A 21,216-nucleotide genomic window follows, 5' to 3' on the forward strand; every position below is an offset into this window, starting at 1 on the left:
AGAAAGAGACAGAGTCTGGCTCTCACCCAGGCTGGAATGCAGTGGTGTGATCTTGGCTCACTGCAACCTCCGCCTTCCGTGTTCAAGCGATTCCTGTGTCTCAGCCTCCCAAGTAGCTGGGATTGTAGGTCCGCACCACCATGCCCGGCTAATTTTTGTATTTTTAGTAGAGAGGGCTTTGCCATATTGGCCAGGCTGGTTTTGAACTCCTGACCTCAGGTGATCCGCCAGCCTGCGCCTTCCAAAGTGCTGGGATTACAGGCGTGAGTCACCGCGCCCGGCCAAATAAAATAAAATGTTAAAGTAAATTCAGGACTACCCCTCCTCCAAGTCTTCTGTCCCCTTTGGGCGCCCACGTGAGCGGGGGAGGGGCTGGGGGAATAATAACATCAAAAGAGCGCCTTTTCCTCCCTTATTCCGAGGAGACTTCCCTGGGCCTGACTCCCGGTCCTGTCCTCAGCGCCCCGCGGCCTCTCCAGCCCCTTCAGTGGCCAAGATGCAGAGATCAGGACGCCTTTGCGCCGCCCCAGGTGCCCGCCCCTAGCTGCCTCCGCCTGGGCCCCGACGGAAGGTGAGGTCAGGGGCCGGGCCGGGGCGTGGCAGCCGGGGTGTGTGTACCCTGGGCTTGGTGCCTCCGGTGGCCCGGCAGCACCGTCCCACCTCTGCCACCCTCCGATGGGTCCACTACCTGTGTGCCTGCCAATCATGCTGCTCCTGCTGCTGCCGTCGCTGCTGCTGCTGCTGCTTCGACCTGGCCCCCGGTCCGGCGAGGGTGAGTGAGGAAGGGGCTTTCCCGGAACTCAGGCGTTCCGGGATTCCTCCAGCCCTTCCTAGGGACCCAGCAGCCCTGCCTCCCATCCCTCTCCAAGTTCCTAGTTGCCCTAGAGCCCCCAGCTCGCTCTTCTAATGCTCACCCACACTGTGCGCCCCAGCCTTCTGCAGGGCGCCCCACTCACTCCTCCCAGGGACCCAGAACTAGCCCAGTCCTTCCCCAGGGGTGCAGAGTCCTCTCCTGGCTCCCTCCCCTAACCGGCTGTGACCCTTTCCGGCAGCCCGGGACCCTCCCGGTTGTCCTGATCTGGGGTCCGCGAACTTATCCTTCATTTCACCTGTCCCTGAGATGTGAGACACCAGAGGGTGGGAGGAGCAGGGGCAGAAAGGCCCGGCTTGGTGGTGGGAGAAGAATATATCGTGCCCCTGTACAAGAAACCCCTGTGACAAAAAAAAAAAAAAAAAAAAATAGAACATACTGCCCCTATCTCACTATCCATCCTTTGGGGTCACTGTAGAGAGGTCCCCTGGGTGACTGCCTATTTCTGGGGTGCACAGATACATGTACCTGCAGAGTACTATGCAGACACTGCCAGCACACAGATGCGGAGGCACAGCACCAGCCCCAGACTCACCTGGCCCTCAGGTGTGCAGCTCGCCGTGTGCGGCTCCCACAGGCAAAAATACTGAGATACCGCTAGGGGGACACAAGCACACACAGCTCAAGGATACCCGGGACCGCACTCAGGACAATTCAGATGAGCCGTGTACACACACACACACACACACACACAGAGCCGCACAGACACACATATGTGCACATAGACCCAGGGGCTCACAGGATGCACAGACAACCCTGGCCCTCCCTGAGGAGGCTGCAGCGGGCAGACAGGGCAAACAGACCCTAGCGTGACCTGCCCCACCTATGTTGGCACAAAGGGAGTGTTTGGCTTGGTTATAAGCACAGTGCTGGATGCCCGCCCCGTGCCTAGAACCCTCCCTCTATAGGGCTGTTGCTAGGGCTCTGAGATACCAGAGAGTGGTCAGGGAGGGTGGCAGGGGAACCTTTGGGGACAGCTTCAGGGTATGGTGTTGGGACTGGGACATTGTCAGGGTGCTCAGAGAGGGTGTGTTCCCTGGGTCTTGATGGATTTAGAGGTCAAGGGACCATTTCTGGAAGCTCACTGTGTGCCAGGGCAGCTTATATCAGAGCTCAGCATTTTTTTTTTTTTTTTTTTTTTGAGACAGAGTCTCACTCTTGCCCAGGCTGGAGTGCAGTGGCACGATTTCGGCTCACTGCAACCTCCACCTCCCGGGTTCAAGAGATTCTCCTGCCTCAGCCTCCTGAGTAGCTGGGACTACAGGCATGCGCCACCACACCTGGCTAATTTTTGTATTTTTAGTAGAGACAGGGTTTCACCATGTTAGCAAGGCTGGTCTCGAACTCCTGACCTCAGGTGATCCACCTGCCTTGGCCTCCGATTGTGCTGAGATTACAGGCATGAGCCACTGCGCTTGGCCAGAGATCTGCTCTGGAAGACACCCCATGCCGGAGGGCACTGCCACAAGCAGACAGTATGGCGAGGGTCCCTATGGCCACCTGGCAGGCAAGGTGGATTCTGAAGGGAGGTGGCCTGGGAGCAGGCTGAGGATGGGGTGAGGGCATTTGAGCAGCAGAGTGTCTGCGTGAGGGGGCATAACTGGAGGAAGAGTAAATGACTCTTGTGTGAGAGGATGAGGGAGGGGTGAGAGGGGCTGACTACCCCCAGGACTTGGGGTGCATTGAGACTCCTTAGCTTTATCCAGACTCGTGGGAGCCATGGAGGTTTGAGGCAGAGGCGTGGGCTGCTGGGAGAGTGACGATCCAGAGAGGAAGGCAAAGCTTTCAACTGCAAATGCCATTTTATTTTCATGTGTTTTTTTTGTTTTTGTTTTTGTTTTTTGAGACGGAGTTTCACTCTTGTTGCCCAGGCTGGAGTGCAACGGCACCATCTCGGCTCACTGCAACCTCTGCCTCCCGGGTTCAAGCGAGTCTCCTGCCTCAGCCTCCCAAGTAGCTGGGATTACAGGCATGCACCACCGTGCCCAGCTAATTTTGTATTTTTAGTAGAAAAAGGTTTCTCCATGTTGGTCAGGTTGGTCTGGAACTGCTCACTTCAGGTGATCTGCCTGCCTCGGCCTCCCAAAGTGCTGGGATTAGAGGCATGAGCCACCGCGCCTGGCCCCAAATGTGTTTTACATTTTCTTCCTCTTTGATTCATCTTTGTCCTCCAACATAAATATGCCACTTTTTCCACTGATTAAAAAACAAAATGGAATTTAAATCTGGCCTGGACTTCTCAAAAAAGTCAGTGTGATGAAAACTGTTCAAGATAAAACAGAAATGAGACTGGGCATGGTGGTTCATGCCTAGAATCCCAGCACCTTGGGAGGCCAAGGCAGGAGAATCACTTGAGGCCAGGAGTTTGTGAACAGCCTGGGCAACATAGTGAGACCCCGTATCTACTAAAAATTTAAAAATTAGCTGGGCATGGTGGTGCATGCCCGTATGTCTGGAGGCTGAGGCAGGAGGATCGCTTGAGCCCAGGATTTGGAGGCTGCAGTGAACTATGATTGTGCCACGGCCCTCCAGTGTTGGTGACAAAGTAAGACCCTGTCTCTAAAAAAAAAGAGAGACAAGATGATCAGGATGAGCGTAGAGGCTCATGCCTATAATCCTAGCACTTTGGGAGGCCAAAGCAGGTGGATCATATGAGGTCAGGAGTTTGAGACCAGCCTGGTCAAGATGGTGAAACCCCGTTTCTACTAAAAATACAAAAATTAGCTGGGCGTGGTAGTGCACGCCTGTGATCCCAGCTACTTGGGAGGCTAAGGCAGGAGAATTGCTTGAACCTGGGAGGCAGAAGTTGCTGCGAGCAAGATTACACCACTATGCTCCAGCCTGGGCAACAAGAATGAGACTCTGCCTAAAAAAAAAAAAAAAAAAAAAAAAAGATCAAACACAATGCATCAACTTCCCGGAGCCGTATAAACCCTAACCCTAACCCAGGAAGCAGGCAAGCCTGTGTGTGAGTGTTTCCACTCTATTGCTGGTACCACTCGGCTCTGGCAACCCCGAAGGCCACCTTCCCCTAATGTTACTGTGTAAGGAGGAAGAAGCACTGGTTTGCAAGTCAGAAGCCTGGGTTGAAGCCTCTGCTTGAGATCCTGCTGGCTGTGGGAATGTGGGGTTACATTTCCCGGCTGGCCTCCTTTCCTACATGTCCAGTGCAGGGGTTCCAGTCACATGCATTAGGCACCATTACATGTCCGAGCTGTGCCAAGATCTAGAAAAATGGCTGGGCTCAGGCCAAGGGGCCTTCTTGTCTGGCAGCGAAAATAAGAGGAGATACCAAGGGCCCTGAGCCTGAGTCTGGAGGGGAAGTCATGAGCACAGGGCAGTGCCAGGGCCCGGGAGCTGCCACAGAGGAGCCCACCTTGGTGACAGACACCTGTAGGGTCATCCGTGATGCCCAGTGCCCAACACAGGGAACTGGACAAACGTTTCATGCATGATTCTTTTTTCCCCTCTTGGCTACCTTGAGGACGTTGATTATAATAGTTAGCCTTTTTTTTTTTTCTTTTTTTGAAAGTCTTGCTCTGTCGCCCAGGTTGGAATGCAGTGGCAAAATCTTGGCTCACTGCAACCTTCCCCTCTCAGGTTCAAGTGACTCTTCTTCCTCAGCCTCCCTAGTAGCTGGGATTACAGGAGTGCACCACTATGCTCGGCTAATTTTTGTATTTTTACTACAGGCGGGGTTTCACCATGTTGGCCAGGCTGATCTTGAACTCCTGACCTCAGGTGATCTGCCCGCCTGGGCCTCCCAAAATGTTGGGATTACAGGTGTGAGCCACTGAGCCCAGCTGGATTATAATAGCCTTTTCATGCACCAGGGGCTTTATACTCAATTATCTCATTTCGTTCATATGAGTTGAAGTCAGCTTATCTGCCATTTCACAGGTGAGGAAACCAAGGCCCAGAGAGGTTAGGAATTTGTCCAAGGTCACACAGCTAGGAAGTAGGATTCAAACCCAGACAGCCAGGCTGTAACACCTAGGCTCTTCTCAGGCTAATGCCCTTCCCAGGGGTCTGGGAAGCCCTGACCTGCAGCCTGTCACCTTTGTTTACCCCCCAGCCTCCAGGACATTACATGTGTACCGGCGTGGGATCCTGGAACTGGCAGGAACTGTGGGTTGTGTTGGTCCCCGAACCCCCATCGCCTATATGAAATATGGTTGCTTTTGTGGCTTGGGAGGCCATGGCCAGCCCCGTGATGCCATTGACTGGTGAGTGCATGCCTGGGACCAGGCCACAAAATCCCTCACACTCTGGGGTAGTCAACGCTTATGAGGAAGTACCCAAAACTGAAGCTGGGATTTGGTCCAGGGAGATCCCAGTGTGCAGTACTACTTTGCAGGCAGGCAGAGGCCTCTTGGATAACATGGCCAATGAGGCCAGATCTTGGTACCAGCTGCCCCTTGCCCTGGACTTGGGCTGATTACATTGCCTTAAAAAATTGGCCAGGAGCGGTGGCTTACTCCTCTAATCCCAGCACTTCAGGAGGCCGAGGCGGGCAGATCACTTGAGGTCAGGAGTTCAAGACCAGCCTGGCCAATATGGTGAAACCCCATCTCTACTAAAAATGCAAAAATTAGCTGTGTGTGGTGGCAGGCATCTGTAATCCCAGCTACTCGGGAGACTGAGGCAGGAGAATTGCTTGAACCCAGGAGGCGGAGTTTGCAGTGAGTTGAGATTGCACCACTGCATTCCAACCTGGGCGACAGTGCGAGACCCTGTCTCAAAAGAAAAAAATAATAATAATATAAAGTGACCAGGTGTGGTGACTCACACCTGTAATGCCACCACTTTGGGCCGAAGCAGGAGGATCACTGGAGACCAGGAGTTTGAAACCAGCCTAGGCAACATAGTGAGACCCTGTCTCTATATTAAACACACACACAAACACACACACAAAGGCAGCCAAACTATGCACTAGGAACTGCCCTGGGAATCCCTTTGCATTCTCACAAGAATCCCATTTCGCAGATGAAGAAACCAAGGCACAGAAATATTAAGTAATGTGTCCAGGTGTGGGGGCTCACGCCTGTAATCCCAGTACTTTGGGAGGCTGAGGCAGGCAGATCATGAGGTCAGGAGTTCGAGACCATCCTGGCCAACATGGTGAAACCCTGTCTCTACCAAAAATACAAAAATTAGCTGGGTGTGGTGGCAGGCACCTGTAGTCCCAGCTACTCAGGAAGCTGAGGCAGGAGAATCGCTTGAACCTGGGAGGCGGAGGTTGCAGTAACCTGAAATCACGCCACTGCACTCTAGCCTGGGGTCTCACTTTTGCCCAGGTTAGAGTGCAGTGGCATAATCATAGTGGCTCACTGCAGCCTCAAATTCTTGGGCTGAAGGGAATCCTCCCACCTCAGCCTCCCAAGTAGCTAGGACTATAGGCATGTGCCATCATGGTGAGCTAATTTTTTGTGTGTTTTTATTTTCTCGAGACAGAGTCTTGCTCTGTTGCTCAGGCTGGAGTGCAATGGCACAAACTTGGCTCACTGCAACCTCCATCTCCTGGGTTCAAGTGATTCTCCTGCCTCAGCCTCCCAAGTAGCTGGGATTACAGGCATGCACCACCATGCCTGGCTAATTTTGTATTTTTAGTAGAGACAGGGTTTTGCTGTGTTGGCCAGGCTGTTCTCGAACTCCTGACCTTGTGATCCACCTGCCTCGGCCTCTCAAAGTGTTGGGATTACAGGCATGAGCCACTGAGCCTGGCCTGGTGAGCTAATTTTTAAATTTGTTATAGAGACAAGAGAGACAAGAGTCTCCTTATGTTGCCCAGGCTGGTCTCGACCCCCTGGCCTCAAGTGATCATCCACCTCAGCCTCCCAAAGTGCTGGGATTACAGATGGGTGTCACCGCACCTGGCCTTTAAGGAGGGTTTCATTATAAACCTACCCTGAAGGGAGGGAATCTGATTTTACGAGAGGGTATAGCCTGGTGAGGCCTGGATGACCTCTGGAGGTAGGGGCTTGTGCCTGGGCTGAGACCTAAGGGACAAAGGGCAGACATGAAGTTGCCCCAGGCAGAGGGCACAGTGTGGGCAAAGTCAGGAAGTGGCAGGGCTTGGATCACTCCGGGAAGAGAGAGGAGTCGTGTCATAGGAGCTCGAGACCCAGACAGTGAGGCAGGCAGGCAGGGACCAAGTTTGGGCACAGCCAGGGAGGCAGGACAGGGCATGGTGGGGCCAATGGAATCATTACCCAAGACGGGGATTTTCAGGGAAACAGCTTAGATAAGGCCAGGCGTACAGTAGCTCCCACCTGTAATCCCAGCATTTGGGGAGGCTGAGGTAGGAGGACTGCTTGAGCCTGGGAGTTCAAGACCAGCCTAGGCAACATAGTGAGACCCCATATCTACAAAAACTTTAAAAAAGGAGTTTGTGTTCCTGTAGTAGCATACTTGGGAGGTTGAGGTGGCAGTATCATTTGAGCCCGGGAGTTCAAGGCTAAAGTGAGATGATTGAGCCATTGCACTCCAGCCTGAGTGGCAGAGAGATATGCTGTCTCAAAGGAAATATAAATTAAAAATCCAGCTGGGCTTGCTGGAGTGTGCCTGTAGTCTCAGCTACTTGGGACACTGAGGTGGGAGGATCGCTTGAGCCCAGGATTTCAAGGCTGCCGTGAGCTATGAATGTGCCACTGTACTCCAACCTGGGTGGCAAAGAAAGACCCTGTCCCTTAAATAAAAAAAAAAGAAAAAAAGCTTAGATAAGAGGGTGCTGTGCCTCCCCGGGGGTCTTCAGTCACCCATGGTCCTGGCAAGAGAGGAGGGCCAGGAGAGAGCTTCACCCACCTGCTGTCCTGCCCATGTGACATCCGCAGGTGCTGCCATCGCCACGACTGTTGTTACACTCGAGCTGAGGAGGCCGGCTGCAGCCCCAAGACAGAGAGCTACTCCTGGCAGTGCGTCAATCAGAGCGTCCTGTGTGGTGAGTCCCCAGCACCACCATGCCACACACCCCGAGTATCCCCTGGGCATCCTGGCATAGCCAGATGATTTCTGTGCCCCCGTTGCAATAACCACTGCTTCCAACTCTCTATAGACCACCCCTTGGGTATATCTAATGTAAGTGACATTTATTTTATTTATTTTTTGAGTCAGAGTCTCGCTCTGTCACCCAGGTTAGAGTGTGGTGGTGTGATCTTGGCTCACTACAACCTCTGCCTCCTGGGTTCAAGCGATTCTCATGCCTCAGCCTCCCAAGTGGCTGGGACTACAGGCATGCACCACCACGCCCAGATAATTTTTGTGTTTTTTTCAGTAGATGTGGGGTTTCACCAAGTTGGCCAGGCTGATCTCAAACTCCCCACCTCAAGTGCTCTGCCCGCCTCGGCCTCCCAAAGTGCTGGGATTACAGGCATGAGGCATGGTGTCCGGCCCTATTGTGAGTGATCTTTAACACTGAGCACCTGAAAAAGAAAACCCTAAAGAAACCTAATTCTTTGATGTCTGGATGACAAGGAAGAAGACAGAAACGGCATCAGATAATAAACAATGTAAATGTTTATCAGAAAGGGGCTGGGGGTGGGGACCAGAAGGAGGATCGCTTGAGGCCAGGAGTGCATCTCTACAAAGAAGTTAAAGGATTTTTTAACTTTGGCCAGGCGTGGTGGCACACATCTGTGATCTCAGCTACTTGGGAGGCTGAGATGGGAGGATCGCTTGAAGCCCAGGAGGTTGAGGCTGCAGTGAGCTGTGATCGAGCCACAGCACTCCAGCCTGTGTAACAGGGCAAAACCAGTCTCAAAAAAAAAAAAAAAAAAAAAAAATTTTACCTAACCAACCACTTCTAAAGATATTAAAAAAAAACCCTGCAATTAAAAACCTCAGGTCCCTCAGGGCAATCTTACCAGATTTTGAAACAAAGCAATAACATAAGGACTGTAGTGTTTTATGTTCATATTATTTATTTATTGTTTGTTTGTTTTTGGAGTGTGGGTTTTTTTGTTTGTTTTTTGATATTTTTGTTTGTTTTTTTTTGAGACAGAGTTTTACTCCTATTGCCCAGGCTGGAGTGCAATGGCGTGTTCTTGGCTTACTGCAACCTCCGCCTCGGGTTCAAGTGATTCTCCTGTCTCAGCCTCCTGAGTAGCTGAGATTACAGGTGCCCGCCACTACACCTGGCTAATATTTTTGTATTTTTAGTAGAGATGAGGTTTCGCCATGTTGGCCAGGCTGGTCTTGTACTCCTGACCTCAAGCAATCCACCTGCCTCAGCCTCTCAAAGTGCTGGAATTACAGGCGTGAGCCACTGCATCTGGCCGTGGTATTTATTTTTAAGATTCCATTTTGGGCCGGGTGCTGTGGCTCACATCTACAGTTCCAGCACTTTGGGAGGCCAAGGCAGATGGATCACTTGAGGCCAGGAGTTTGAGAGCAGCCTCAATGGTGAAACCCCACCTCTACTAAAAATACAAAATTACCCTGGTATGTTGGTGCATGCTTGTAATCCCAGCTACTCGAGAGTCTGATGCAGGAGAATCACTTGAATCCAAGAGGCACAGGTTGCAGTGAGCCGAGATCGCACCACTGTACTCCAGCCTGGGCAACAGAGTGAGACTCTATCTCAAACAATAACAAAAAGAAATAGATTCCATTCTGATGTATGGCATTTTCCATTTATAGTTTCCCTTCAAATAAATAAGAAAGCTAAAACAATGAAAACAACTAGGAAGTGAGTAATGGTACAGGGAGAATGTAGATAAGGCTTGAGTTTCGGCAGCGAGACTCAAAAGTTATCTGAAGAGCTAGTCGTGATCCAGACCACTAGTTCCATCCCTTTTTTTCTATTTTCTGTTACTTGAAAATAGACATAACAGGCTCGGTGCTGTGGCTCACTCCTGTAATCTCAAGACGGACAGATGGCTTGAGCCTAGGAATTCAAGACCAGCCTGGGCAACATGGTGAAACCCTATCTCTACAAATAATACGAAAACTAGCACGGTGTGGTGGTTTGCACCTGCAGTCTCAGCTACTTGGAAGGCTGAGGTAGGAGGATCACCTGAGCCCAGGGAGGCTGAGGCTGTAGTGAGCCAAGATTGCACCACTGCACTTCAGCCTGGGCAACAGAGTGAGATCCTGTCTCAAAAAAAAAAAAAAAAAAGAGTAAAGAAAAAAAGAGGCTGGGCGTGGTGGCTCACACCAGTAATCCAACACTTTGGGAGGCTGAGGTGGGTGGATCACGAGGTCAGGAGTTCCAGACCAGCCTGGCCAACATGGTGAAACCATGTCTCTACTAAAATACAGGTGGGTGCTTTTAATCCCAGCTACTCAGAAGGCTGAGGCAGGAGAATTGCTTGAATCCAGGAGGTGGAGGTTGCAGTGAGCCGAGACTGCACCAATGCACTCCAGCCTGGGCGACAGATTGGGACTCTGTCTCAAAAACAACAACAACAACAAAAAAGAAAATAGACATAACATAAAATTAACTATGTTAAAGTGTATAATTCAGTGATACTTAGTATATTCACAATGTCATCCAACCACCACCTAAACATTTTCATCACTCCGCCTCGAAAAATCCCTTTCCCCCTAAGCAATCTGTTCCCATTCCTGCCTACCACCAACACCTGGTAAACTTACCAGGTTACCAGTTTTCTATCTCTGGATTTACCCTGTCTAGATATTTCATATAAATAGAATCATACACTGTGCTTCTGGCTTCTTCACTTAGTATAATGTTTTTGAGGTTTGCTCATTTTCTTTCGTTCTTTATTTTTGACATGAAATCTCACTCTGTCACCCAGGCTGGAGTGCAGTGGTGCCATCTCGGCTTACTGCAACCTCCGCCTCCCGGGTTCAAGCGATTCTCCTGCCTCAGCCTCCTGAGTAGCTGGGATTACAGATGTGCACCATCATGCCTGGGTAATTTTGGTATTTTTAGCAGAGATGGAGTTTTACCATGTTGGCCAGGCTGGTCTTGAACTCCTGACCTCAAGTGATCTGCCTGCCTCAGCCTCCCAAAGTGCTGCAATTACAGGCGTGAGCCACCACACCCATCCTGTTCATGTTGTATTAATAGCATGTGTCAGTACGTCATTCCTTTTATGGCTGAATAACATCTGCTGCATGGATAGATCACATTTCGTTTATCCATTCATTCAATGATGGGCATTTGGGTTGTTTCCACCTTTTGGCTTATGTGAATAGTGCTGCTGTGAACATTCATGAACAAATACTTATTTGAGTACCTGGTTTCAATATTTTGGAGTATATACCTAGGAGTGGAATTGCTGGGTCATACGGTAATCCTGATTTACTTCTCTTGTTGAGACAGGGTCTCGCTCTGTCACCCAGGCTGGAGTACAGTGGCATGATCATGGCTCACTGCAGCCTCAAACTCCTGGGCTCAAACTATCCTCTTGGCTCACCCTCCTGAGTAGCTGGGACTATAGGTGTGTGGCACGATGCTGGGGTAATTTTTTTGAGACAAAGTCTCACTTTGTCACCCAGGCTGGAGTGCAGTGGCACGATCACGGCTCACTACAACCTCTGCCTCCCAGGTTTTAGCGAATCTCCTGCCTCAGCCTCCTGAGTAGCTGGGATTACAGGTGCCCGCTACCACGCCCAGCTAATTTTTGTATTTTTAGTAGAGACTGGGTTTCAACCGGTTGGTCAGGCTGGTCTCAAATTCCTGACCTCAAGCAATCCACCCACCATGGCCTCCCAAAGTGCTGGCATTACAGGCATGAGCCACTGTGCCTGGCCAAGTGCCCAGCTAATTTTTAGCCTTTTTTTTTTTTTTTTTTTTTTTGAGATGGAGTCTCACTCTTTTTGTCCAGTCTGGAGTGCAATGGCGTGATCTCAGCTCACTTCAGCCTCCGCCTCCTGAATTCAAGCGATTCTCCTGTCTCAGGCATGTGCCACCACGCCCGGCTAATTTTTATATATTTTTTAGTAGAGATGGGGTTTCACCATGTTTGCCAGGCTGGTCTCGAACTGCTGACCTCATGATCCATCTGCCTTGGCCTCCCAAAGTGCTGGGATTACAGGTGTGAGCCACCATGCCTGGCCATTTCTAAACTTTTTGTAGAGATAAGGTCTCCCTATGTTGCCCAGGCTGGTCTCAAAATCTTGGCTTCAAGCAATCCTTCTGCCTCTCTGCCTCTGAAAGTGCTGGGATTACAGGCATGAATCACCATGCCCAGTTAAGAGTTCTTTATATATTGTGGATACTGACTCTTACCAGATATGTGATTTGCAAATACTTTCTCCCATTATGTAAGTTGTCTTTTCTCTTCCTTGATAATGTCTTTGCACAAAAGTGTTTAAGTTTGATGAAGTTCAATTAATCTGTTGTCTTTTGTTGCTCATGTTTTTGGTGTCCTTAGAATCCGCTGCCAAATCCAAAGTTATAAATATTTACCCTTAAGTTTTCTTCTAATAGGTTTATCATATTTAACTCTAATATTTAGGTCATTGATCCATTTTGAGTTAATTTTTGTCTACGGAGTGAGGTAGGGGGTTGAACTTTATTGTTTTGCATGTTGTTATCCAGTTATCTCAGCCCTCTTGGTTGAAGAGACTCTTCCCCATTGAATCATCCTGCTACCTTTGCTGAAAATCACAGCCAGGAGTGGTGTCTCACACCTGTAATCCTAGCATTTTGAGAGGCTGAGGCAGAGGGATTGCCTGAACTCGGGAGTTCAGGACTAGCCAGGGCAGCATGGTGAAACCCCATCTCTACAAAATACAAAAAAAAATTAGCCGGGTGTGGCAGCGTGCACCTGTAGTCCCAGCTACTCGGGAGGCTGAGGCAGGAGAATTGCTTGAACCTGGGAGGTGGAGATTGCAGTGGGCAGAGATTGCACCACTGCACTCCAGCCTGGGCAACACAGCAAGACTCCATCTCAAAAAAAAAAAAAAAAAAAGAAAGAAAGAAAGAAAGAAAAAGAAAATCACTTGGCTCTAGATGGAGGAGGGTTTCATCACTTTGAGCTAATAACTTGACTTCTCTTAACCTCAGCTTCCTTACCTGTAAGATAGGTGTTGTGAAGATGAGAAAAGGTTTGTAAGATGAGAAACAGATTTTGTTTTTGTTTTCAGATGGAGTCATGCTCTGTTGCCCAGGCTGAAGTGCAGTGGCGCGATCTCTGCCCACTGCAAACTCTGCCTCCTGGGTTCAAGTGATTATCTTGCCTCAGCCTCCCGAGTAGCTGGGATTACAGGCCCCTGCCACCGCACCCAGTTGATTTTGGTATTTTTAGTAGAGATGGGGTTTCACCATGTTAGCCTGGCTGGTCTCAAACTCTTAACCTCAGGTGATCTGCCCACCTCGGCCTCCCAAAGTGCTGGGATTACAGGCATGAGCCACCGTGTCCAGCTGAGAAACAGATTAGATGGGAATTTTTCTTCTATCTCTTCCTCTCATCCTTATCTGAACTTCTCTCTGACCCCTGCTAACTCCTAGAGAGAATCAAAGATCTGTTCCAACTCTTGATTAAAACTCCAGGTTCTGCTGACTTGGTCTGCTCTGGTGGCAAAGAGGCTATTGTAAGCGTTATTAGATGTATGTTTTTATTTTTATTTATTTTTTGAGACAGAGTCTTACTCTGTAGCCCAGGCAGGAATACAGTGGAATGATCTCAACTCACTGCAACCTCTGCCTCCCGGGTTCAAGTGATTCTCATGCCTCAGTCTCCTGAGTAGCTGGGACTAGAGGTGCGCGCCACCATGCCCGGCTAATTTTTTTGTATTTTTAGTAGAGACAGGGTTTCACCATGTTAGCCAGGCTGGTCTTGAACTCCTGATCCATCCTCCTCGGCCTCCCAAAGTTTTGGGATTACAGGCATGAGCCACCGTGCCCAGCCTACTTGAAGTATGTTTTTTTAGATCTTCAGCTATATCTTCTTACTACGGATTAGAACTTGGCATAAGATCAAAGCTGAATTAATATGATGATATAATCAATTTTTAGGCCTGAACATGCCCCAGGTATCATCTCATCCAACCCTCTCATTTAGAGTTGGGGAAAACTTGTAATTATGGGTTGAGCAATGTGGATTTTCAAAGCCAAATCAATTATTTGCAAACCTTATATTTTTGGAAACGGTACTTCAAGTATAGAAAACTATTAGCTTATGATCCCACCTTTTCCTCACTAACCTAAAATCTCAATTAAAATAAATCCTGTTGTTATGATTCTATTAATCTGAAATTCTATTAACTGTGACTCTAAAACTTTAACCATAGCAAGATAACAAAAAATAATCCCATATATGTATAGGATATTTTGACATTTACTGTTTTACATATTCCTTAATATAACCTTTATGAACTAGAAATGATTTTGTTTCCATTTTATAGATGAAGAAAATTAGGCCCAAAAAAGTTAAATGAATTGACAAAGGTCAAAGAGCAACCCAGTAAGTGACAGTACTTCTTTAAGTGTTGCCAGATATTAATGTGCTGACTAAATACTAATACAGATTTAATAATAAAAGCATTTAGTTGTCTTATCAGGAGATGATTCATATTATTAAGTCATATAGCTTCCATTAGCCACACATTTTGACAATTCCATTCTTCAACCTTGGTAGTTTATAGAGAATATATTATAAGTCTTCTAAGTAATGTGGCTTAGCATATCAGGATTACAAGGACTTTAACACACGAAAAAGCCAATCCTAAGTGCCAATACTCTTTAAAACAGAAACATGGCTACCAAGAATTTAAGGAAGAATCAACAACAACCCCTCGCGAACTATCCCAAACATTTAAAGAGGAAGGAGCACTTCCAAACTCATTTTATGAGACAAGCATTATCTCATTCCTAAGTTAGATAAGGGTACTACAAAAAAAGAAAGAAAATTACAGACCAGTATTTTTTTTTCCCATCTTACAATATATTCTGATCATCTTTCCAGGTAATCAAATATCCTGCAACATCATTTTAATGGTTGTTTGGCATCATTAGGGCATGAATTAATTGCCAGGCATATACACAGTGCCATTCATTTCATTAGAAAGAGAAGTGTCTCTATTTTTTTTTAAATTTTATTATTATTATACTTTAAGTTTTAGGGTACATGTGCACAATGTACAGGCTAGTTACATATGTATACATGAGCCATGTTGGTGTGCTGCACCCATTAACTCGTCATTTAGCATTAGGTATATCTCCTAATGCTATCCCTCGCCCCTCCCCCCACCCCACAATAGTCCCCAGAGTGTGATGTTCCCCTTCCTGTGTCCATGTGTTCTCATTGTTCAATTCCCATCTATGAGTGAGAACATGCGGTGTTTGGTTTTTTCTCCTTGTGATAGTTTGCTGAGAATGATGGTTTCCAGTTTCATCCATGTCCCTACAAAGGACGTGAACTCATCATTTTTTTATGGCTGCATAGTATTCCATGGTGTCTATGTGCCACATTTTCTTAATCCAGTCTATCATTGTTGGACATTTGGGTTGGTTCCAAGTCTTTGCTATTGTGAATAGTGCCGCAATAAACATACGTGTTCATGTGTCTTTATAGCAGCATGATTTATAGTCCTTTGGGTATATACCCAGTAATGGGATGGCTGGGTCAAATGGTATTTCTAGTTCTAGATCCCTGAGGAATCGCCACACTGACTTTCACAATGGTTGAACTAGTTTACAGTCCCACCAACAGTATAAAAGTGTTCCTATTTCTCCACATCCTCTCCAGCACCTGTTGTTTCCTGACTTTTGAATGATTGCTATTCTAACTGGTGTGAGACAGTATCTCATTGTGGTTTTGATTTGTATTTCTCTGATGGCCAGTGACAATGAGCATTTTTTTCATGTGTTTTTTGGCTGCATAAATGTCTTCTTTTGAGAAGTGTCTGTTCATATCCTTTGACCACTTTTTGATGGGGTTGTTTGTTTTTTTCTTGTAAATTTGTTGGAGTTCATTGTAGATTCTTGATATTAGCCCTTTGCCCTTTATCAGATGAGTAGGTTGCAAAAATTTTCCCCCATTTTGTAGGTTGCCTGTTCACTCTGATGGTAGTTTCTTTTGCTGTGCAGAAGCTCTTTAGTTTAATTAGATCCCATTTGTCAATTTTGGCTTTTGTTGCCATTGCTTTTGGTGTTTTAGACATGAAGTCCTTGCCCATGCCTATGTCCTGAATGGTAATGCCTAGGTTTTCTTCTAGGGTTTTTATGGTTTTAGGTCTAACATTTAAGTCTTTAATCCATCTTGAATTGATTTTTGTATAAGGTGTAAGGAAGGGATCCAGTTTCAGCTGTCTACATATGGCTATCCAGTTTTCCCAGCACCATTGATTAAATAGGGAATCCTTTCCCCATTTCTTGTTTTTGTCAGGTTTGTCAAAGATCAGATGGTTGTAGATATGTGGCATTACTTCTGAGGGCTCTGTTCTGTTCCATTGATCTATATCTCTGTTTTGGTACCAGTACCATGCTCTTTTGGTTACTGTAGCCTTGTAGTATATTTTGAAGTCAGGTAGCGTGATGCCTCCAGCTTTGTTCTTTTGGCTTAGGATTGACTTGGCGATGTGGGCTCTTTTTTGGGTCCATATGAACTTTAAAGTAGTTTTTTCCAATACAGGCCAGTATTTCTAATGAACATGATGCCAACATTCTCAGCAAAATACTAGTGAACTGAATTCAGTTGCACATTAAAAAGATCATACACCACGATGATGTGGAATTTCTCCCTGGGATGCAAGAATTGTTTAACATGCACAAATAAATAAATGTGATTCACCACATTAACAGAATGAAGAATAAAAATCATACAATCATCTCAAAAGATGTAGAAAAAGGATTTGACAAAATGCAACTCTTTCATGATAAAAATGCTCAATAAATTAAACACAATAAAAGCCATATATGACAAGCCCATGGTAAACATCACACTCAAAGTTGAAAGGCTGAAAGCTTTTCCTCTAAGATTAAGGAAAAGATAAAGTTGCCTACTCTTGCCACTTCTATCTGACATAGTACTAGAGGGGCTAGCCAGAACAATTAAGCAGGAAAAAGAAGTAAAATGCATCCAAATATGGCAGGAAGATAAATTGTCTGTTTGAAGATAATGTGATCTTACTTATAGAAAACTCTAAAGATCCCACCAAATATCTGTTAGAACTAATAGACAAATTCAGTATAGTTGCAGGAAACAAAAATCAACAAACATCAGTTGTGTTTCTATACACTAATAATAAACTACCTAAAAAAAATCATTATGGAAAATAGTATGGCGGTTCCTCTGTAAATTGAAAACAGAAGTACCATATGATCTAGCAATATCGCTTCTAGGTATGTATTCAAAGGAAATGAAATCAGTATTTAGAAGAGAGATCTGTACCCCATGTTCATTGCAGGATTACTTATACTAGCTAATATATTGAAACAGCCTAAGTGTCATTGATGAACGAATAAAGAAATTGACATATATGTATGTGTATATAAGTGTGTGTATGTAAATAAAAGTAAATATGTGTGTATATATTCTACATATAATGGATTATGATATTGAAATATTATATGTATAATGGAATATTATACATATAATATATTGGAATATTATTCAGCCACAGAAAGGAAGGAAATCCTTCCATTTGTGAAAACATAGATGAACTTGGAAGACATTATGCTAAGTGAAATAAGCCAGACATTTAAAGACAAATACTACATGATCTCATTTATATGTGAAATCTTTAAAAAGTCGAACTAATTGAAGCAAAGAGTAGAAAGGTGGTTGCCAGGGGCTAGGGGTGGGGGAATGGGGAGGTGTTGGTCAAAGGGCACAAACTTCTAGTTATAAGATTAATAAGTTCTGGGGATCAAATATACAGTATGGTGACTATAGTTAATAATACCGTATTGTTTACTTGAAATCTGATGAGAGTACACTTTAATTGTCCTTACTATTACACACTCACACACACTCAAAAATGATAACTGAGTGGTGATGGATATGTTAATTAATTTGATTGTAGTAATCATTACACAAGGTATGCAGACATCACATCATCCCATTGTATACCTTGAATATATAAATGTTTGTCAATTAAATCTTTTAAAATAAAAACCAGTAAAACAGAAATATGAAGATTTTTACTTTTAGTCTACAGAAAAGTAAATATTTACTTTCCCCACATAATTCTGCTTTCTTTTCATATATACCTTACATATATGAATCTTAAAGACCTTTAGCACCCTGTTTTGGTATGAAAAAGAATATGGGAAGAAGGATACTACAATTAAAAAAAATGCATTTTTCTTCTCTATGCTGCCTCTTGTCATTCAGTTTCTGTGTAACCTAATTCTTATTCTGATCAGAGAAGAAGGAACTGAAAATCAGGATTTTACTAACACCATCGATATCTCCCCACTCTCCGGCAAATGCACAAACACAGTCCTCTGGTTCCTAACGATGCATTTCACAGATGAGTTTCCCTGGCTGCTCTCCATGCAGATGATGAATAAAGTAGCTTTTGTTTTGAGAGATTTATTTGGAAGACCTCTTCATTAAACGCTATTTGGGGGCAGATGCGTATCTATGGAAGGTGAAGAAAAACATGCTGATAAAATAGCCATCAAGGAAATGTGCCACTGACAAAATCTAACATGGTCTGTCTTCAAAGAACACATTTAAAATACAGAAACACACACACATGCACAGGCACACATGGGAAGGAGAGAGGGAAGAGGGGAGAGAAAAAGACAGAGGAAGGCTGGAAAGAGGAATTAATTTTAAAAAGACCTTTGAAACCACATTTAAAATATATGAAATTCCTAACCAGAGTAATCATCACTTCAAATATGGCTGAGTGTTGAAAAGTCAAACCAAGAGGTCTGCCTGTTTGTTCTGATGGTGGGATGCTGGGGTGGGGAAGAGATGATGATGTTGCAAAAATTACCCAATTCTTTAAGGGGGTCTAGTAATTTTGCTTTTTTTAATCTTACAGCTTGGATGAATGGGTTTATAAAATGAAAAGGAAGAAAGTAGAATTCTGACAGGCAGTGGGAAGGGGCTGACTCTACTCCAACTTCTTATGTTGTCAGGCAGGAACTCACAGCCCACAGGGTCCTCATCGGAACAGTCAAGGGGTGTGTGTGTGTGCATGAGAGAGACAGAGAATGTCGGGTGGAGCTAGCTAAGGGGAGAAACTAGAACTAATGGCTATTCCATTACAGAAACAGAGATACCTCCTGGAAAAATCCTTCCTTCTGTTTTTGAATCCATCACAAATTGGATAAAAAAGGCTATTGAACCTTTAAGAAACAGCAATAGTCTCCTCAGGAAATAAGTGAAAAATGCATCATATTTAGGGACACAAAGAAGGACTCTTCCAAAACGGACTTCCACAGTGAGAATAGCCACTTGCCTGTGCCCGGGATGGAACAGACTGCAGGGTTATCACATTCAGGAAGGGTATGAACCAGACTGCCTGGGTTTAACCTGGCTTCCTCACTTACTTTCAGAGTCCTGTGGCCTTAGGCCTGTTATCTAACCTTTCCAGGTCTCAGCTTCCTCACCTGTAAAATGTGAACAGTAACAATATCTATGTAACAGGATTTTAAAACATATGTAAAATGCTTAAAACAGTACCTGGAAGTAAGGCTTAAGGATCTGTTAAACAAACAAACCACTCTAATTGTAAACATAGACAGGTTGACTGAGCTGGTTTCTGTTACGGAACAATTTGATTTATTAATCATGTAAATGGCAGCCATGTTTCTCTGGAAGATTTTAAGCTGCCATACAAATGAAATCTCTTGGAAGTAGAGCTGTCTTTATTCATTTCATAAATAGGGAGACTGGGACACAGTAGGGAACACTTATGTATGAATCTTCCACAAATTCTGCAGAATGCTTCTCACCTGGCTGCAGGTGCTCAATAAACACTGGTGGACTGAGCTGAATTTCCAGAGGTCCAAGACCCATCTGCCCATGCAACCAAGATAGAAATGTTCTTCTTTATTCTAATTTCACTCATTTTACAGATTCTAATTGCTAAGGAAGAACAGTGATGTATTAGGCATACTGACCATTTTGTTTTTACAATTAGTTTTTAAGGATGAGAATTATGTATTGGACACAGGGAGCACTCATCCATCGACTGGTAAGATGTTTGTTTAGAGAATGTCACTGGTCTAACAATGAATGAATGAGGGCTGGAAATCACCAGACACACCGCCACAGCACATTTATTTCTTACAGCCCATTAGGCCTTGGCTCCATTTTAATACAACTCAGATGTCTCTATGTGAGCGTCACAGCTCACCCTGCGGGCAGGGCAACACACTCAAGCAGTCAAAAATCAACCATCATGGAATCTGCAAGTTCAACACTGTTGCAACCACAATGATATCATAAACTTTAGTATTCCATGTCTCAGAGTTTAACATAAAGAGCTATTTTGCTGAAAGTGCAGACAAAATTTTTTTAACTTTGTAGAAGGTTAGTTTTTTAATTTGGTGAAATCTGACTAAAAGTTACCCCAGCCATGGAGAGTTTTACATTGATATTTACACACAAACTTAGAGTTATCTGGTAGCAATGGCTCTGCCAGAAATTGTCAGCATAAAGTACATGAAATTTTTAATAAGTGACTGGTTTTTGATACCTAAAAAAGCAATTTCATATGGGCCACCTGATAGTTGTGTAACGTAGGACAGATTTCAAAATTCTCTAAATATCAGTTTCCTCACCTGCAAAATGGGACACTCTTAGTACATTCTTTATGGTGTTATTGTAAAGATTCTAAGAAATACATGAAAAGTTTAGCGTAGTCACTTTGGGTCCATAAGTACTAAGTCATTATTTGTAGTCGTAATATTAGCATCTGGTTCTGATGCTAAACTGAAAGTATGTTAATGTGACCATTTTTAAAAGTGCATCAGGAATTAAGGGCCTGGCTCCTCAGAAAGAACCACTCCATGCCCCAACCTGCAGAGGCAGGACACCTCACGATGCCCTTCTTTCTTTTCACTCCCTCTTCAGCATTTACAGTAGTTTCAACAAAGCAGCTGCCAGCTGGAGGGGGGTGCCAGGGCTCAGAGCAAACAAGCATATGCAGCAACTGGCACACACCTGGCTGGAAACTGCCTGTGTGAGATGCTGAGGGTTCTGCTGCCCTCTGGGATGATGTTGAGCTTCTTCAGCAGCAGCACTAGCTGACATATGACAGATTTTGTTTTTTTAAGAAAAAGCAAAATATAACTCATCTAAAGGCTTTCTGAAATCCCCTTTCTGCCCACTATGGCCGACCCTCATTTCTCTATGTGTGTGCGTGGGTTTTGTTTTTAACTTCTTTTTGTATTCCTAGTCAAGAGAGCACTAAATGTTCTGAAACTGTTTCTTAGGTGTTGCTTTTCTCTCCTCAGCTGCACTTGGTGC

At 45.3% G+C, this 21,216-nt stretch overlaps 1 protein-coding gene across 1 annotated transcript; it reads left to right on the forward strand.

The window, feature by feature from the left end:
• The first annotated feature begins 628 nt into the window (after positions 1–628).
• Positions 629–18,244, forward strand: LOC129011945 (group 10 secretory phospholipase A2-like). Its single transcript, XM_054447352.2, has 4 exons — positions 629–772; positions 4,947–5,097; positions 7,705–7,811; positions 18,153–18,244. Exons 1-4 carry the CDS (start codon positions 676–678, stop codon positions 18,242–18,244), a joined length of 447 nt encoding a protein of 148 aa, XP_054303327.2. The 5' UTR covers positions 629–675.
• The last annotated feature ends 2,972 nt before the right edge of the window (positions 18,245–21,216 follow it).

Source organism: Pongo pygmaeus, chromosome 14 (genome assembly GCF_028885625.2).
Source record: "Pongo pygmaeus isolate AG05252 chromosome 14, NHGRI_mPonPyg2-v2.0_pri, whole genome shotgun sequence".
Lineage (NCBI taxonomy): Eukaryota > Metazoa > Chordata > Mammalia > Primates > Hominidae > Pongo > Pongo pygmaeus.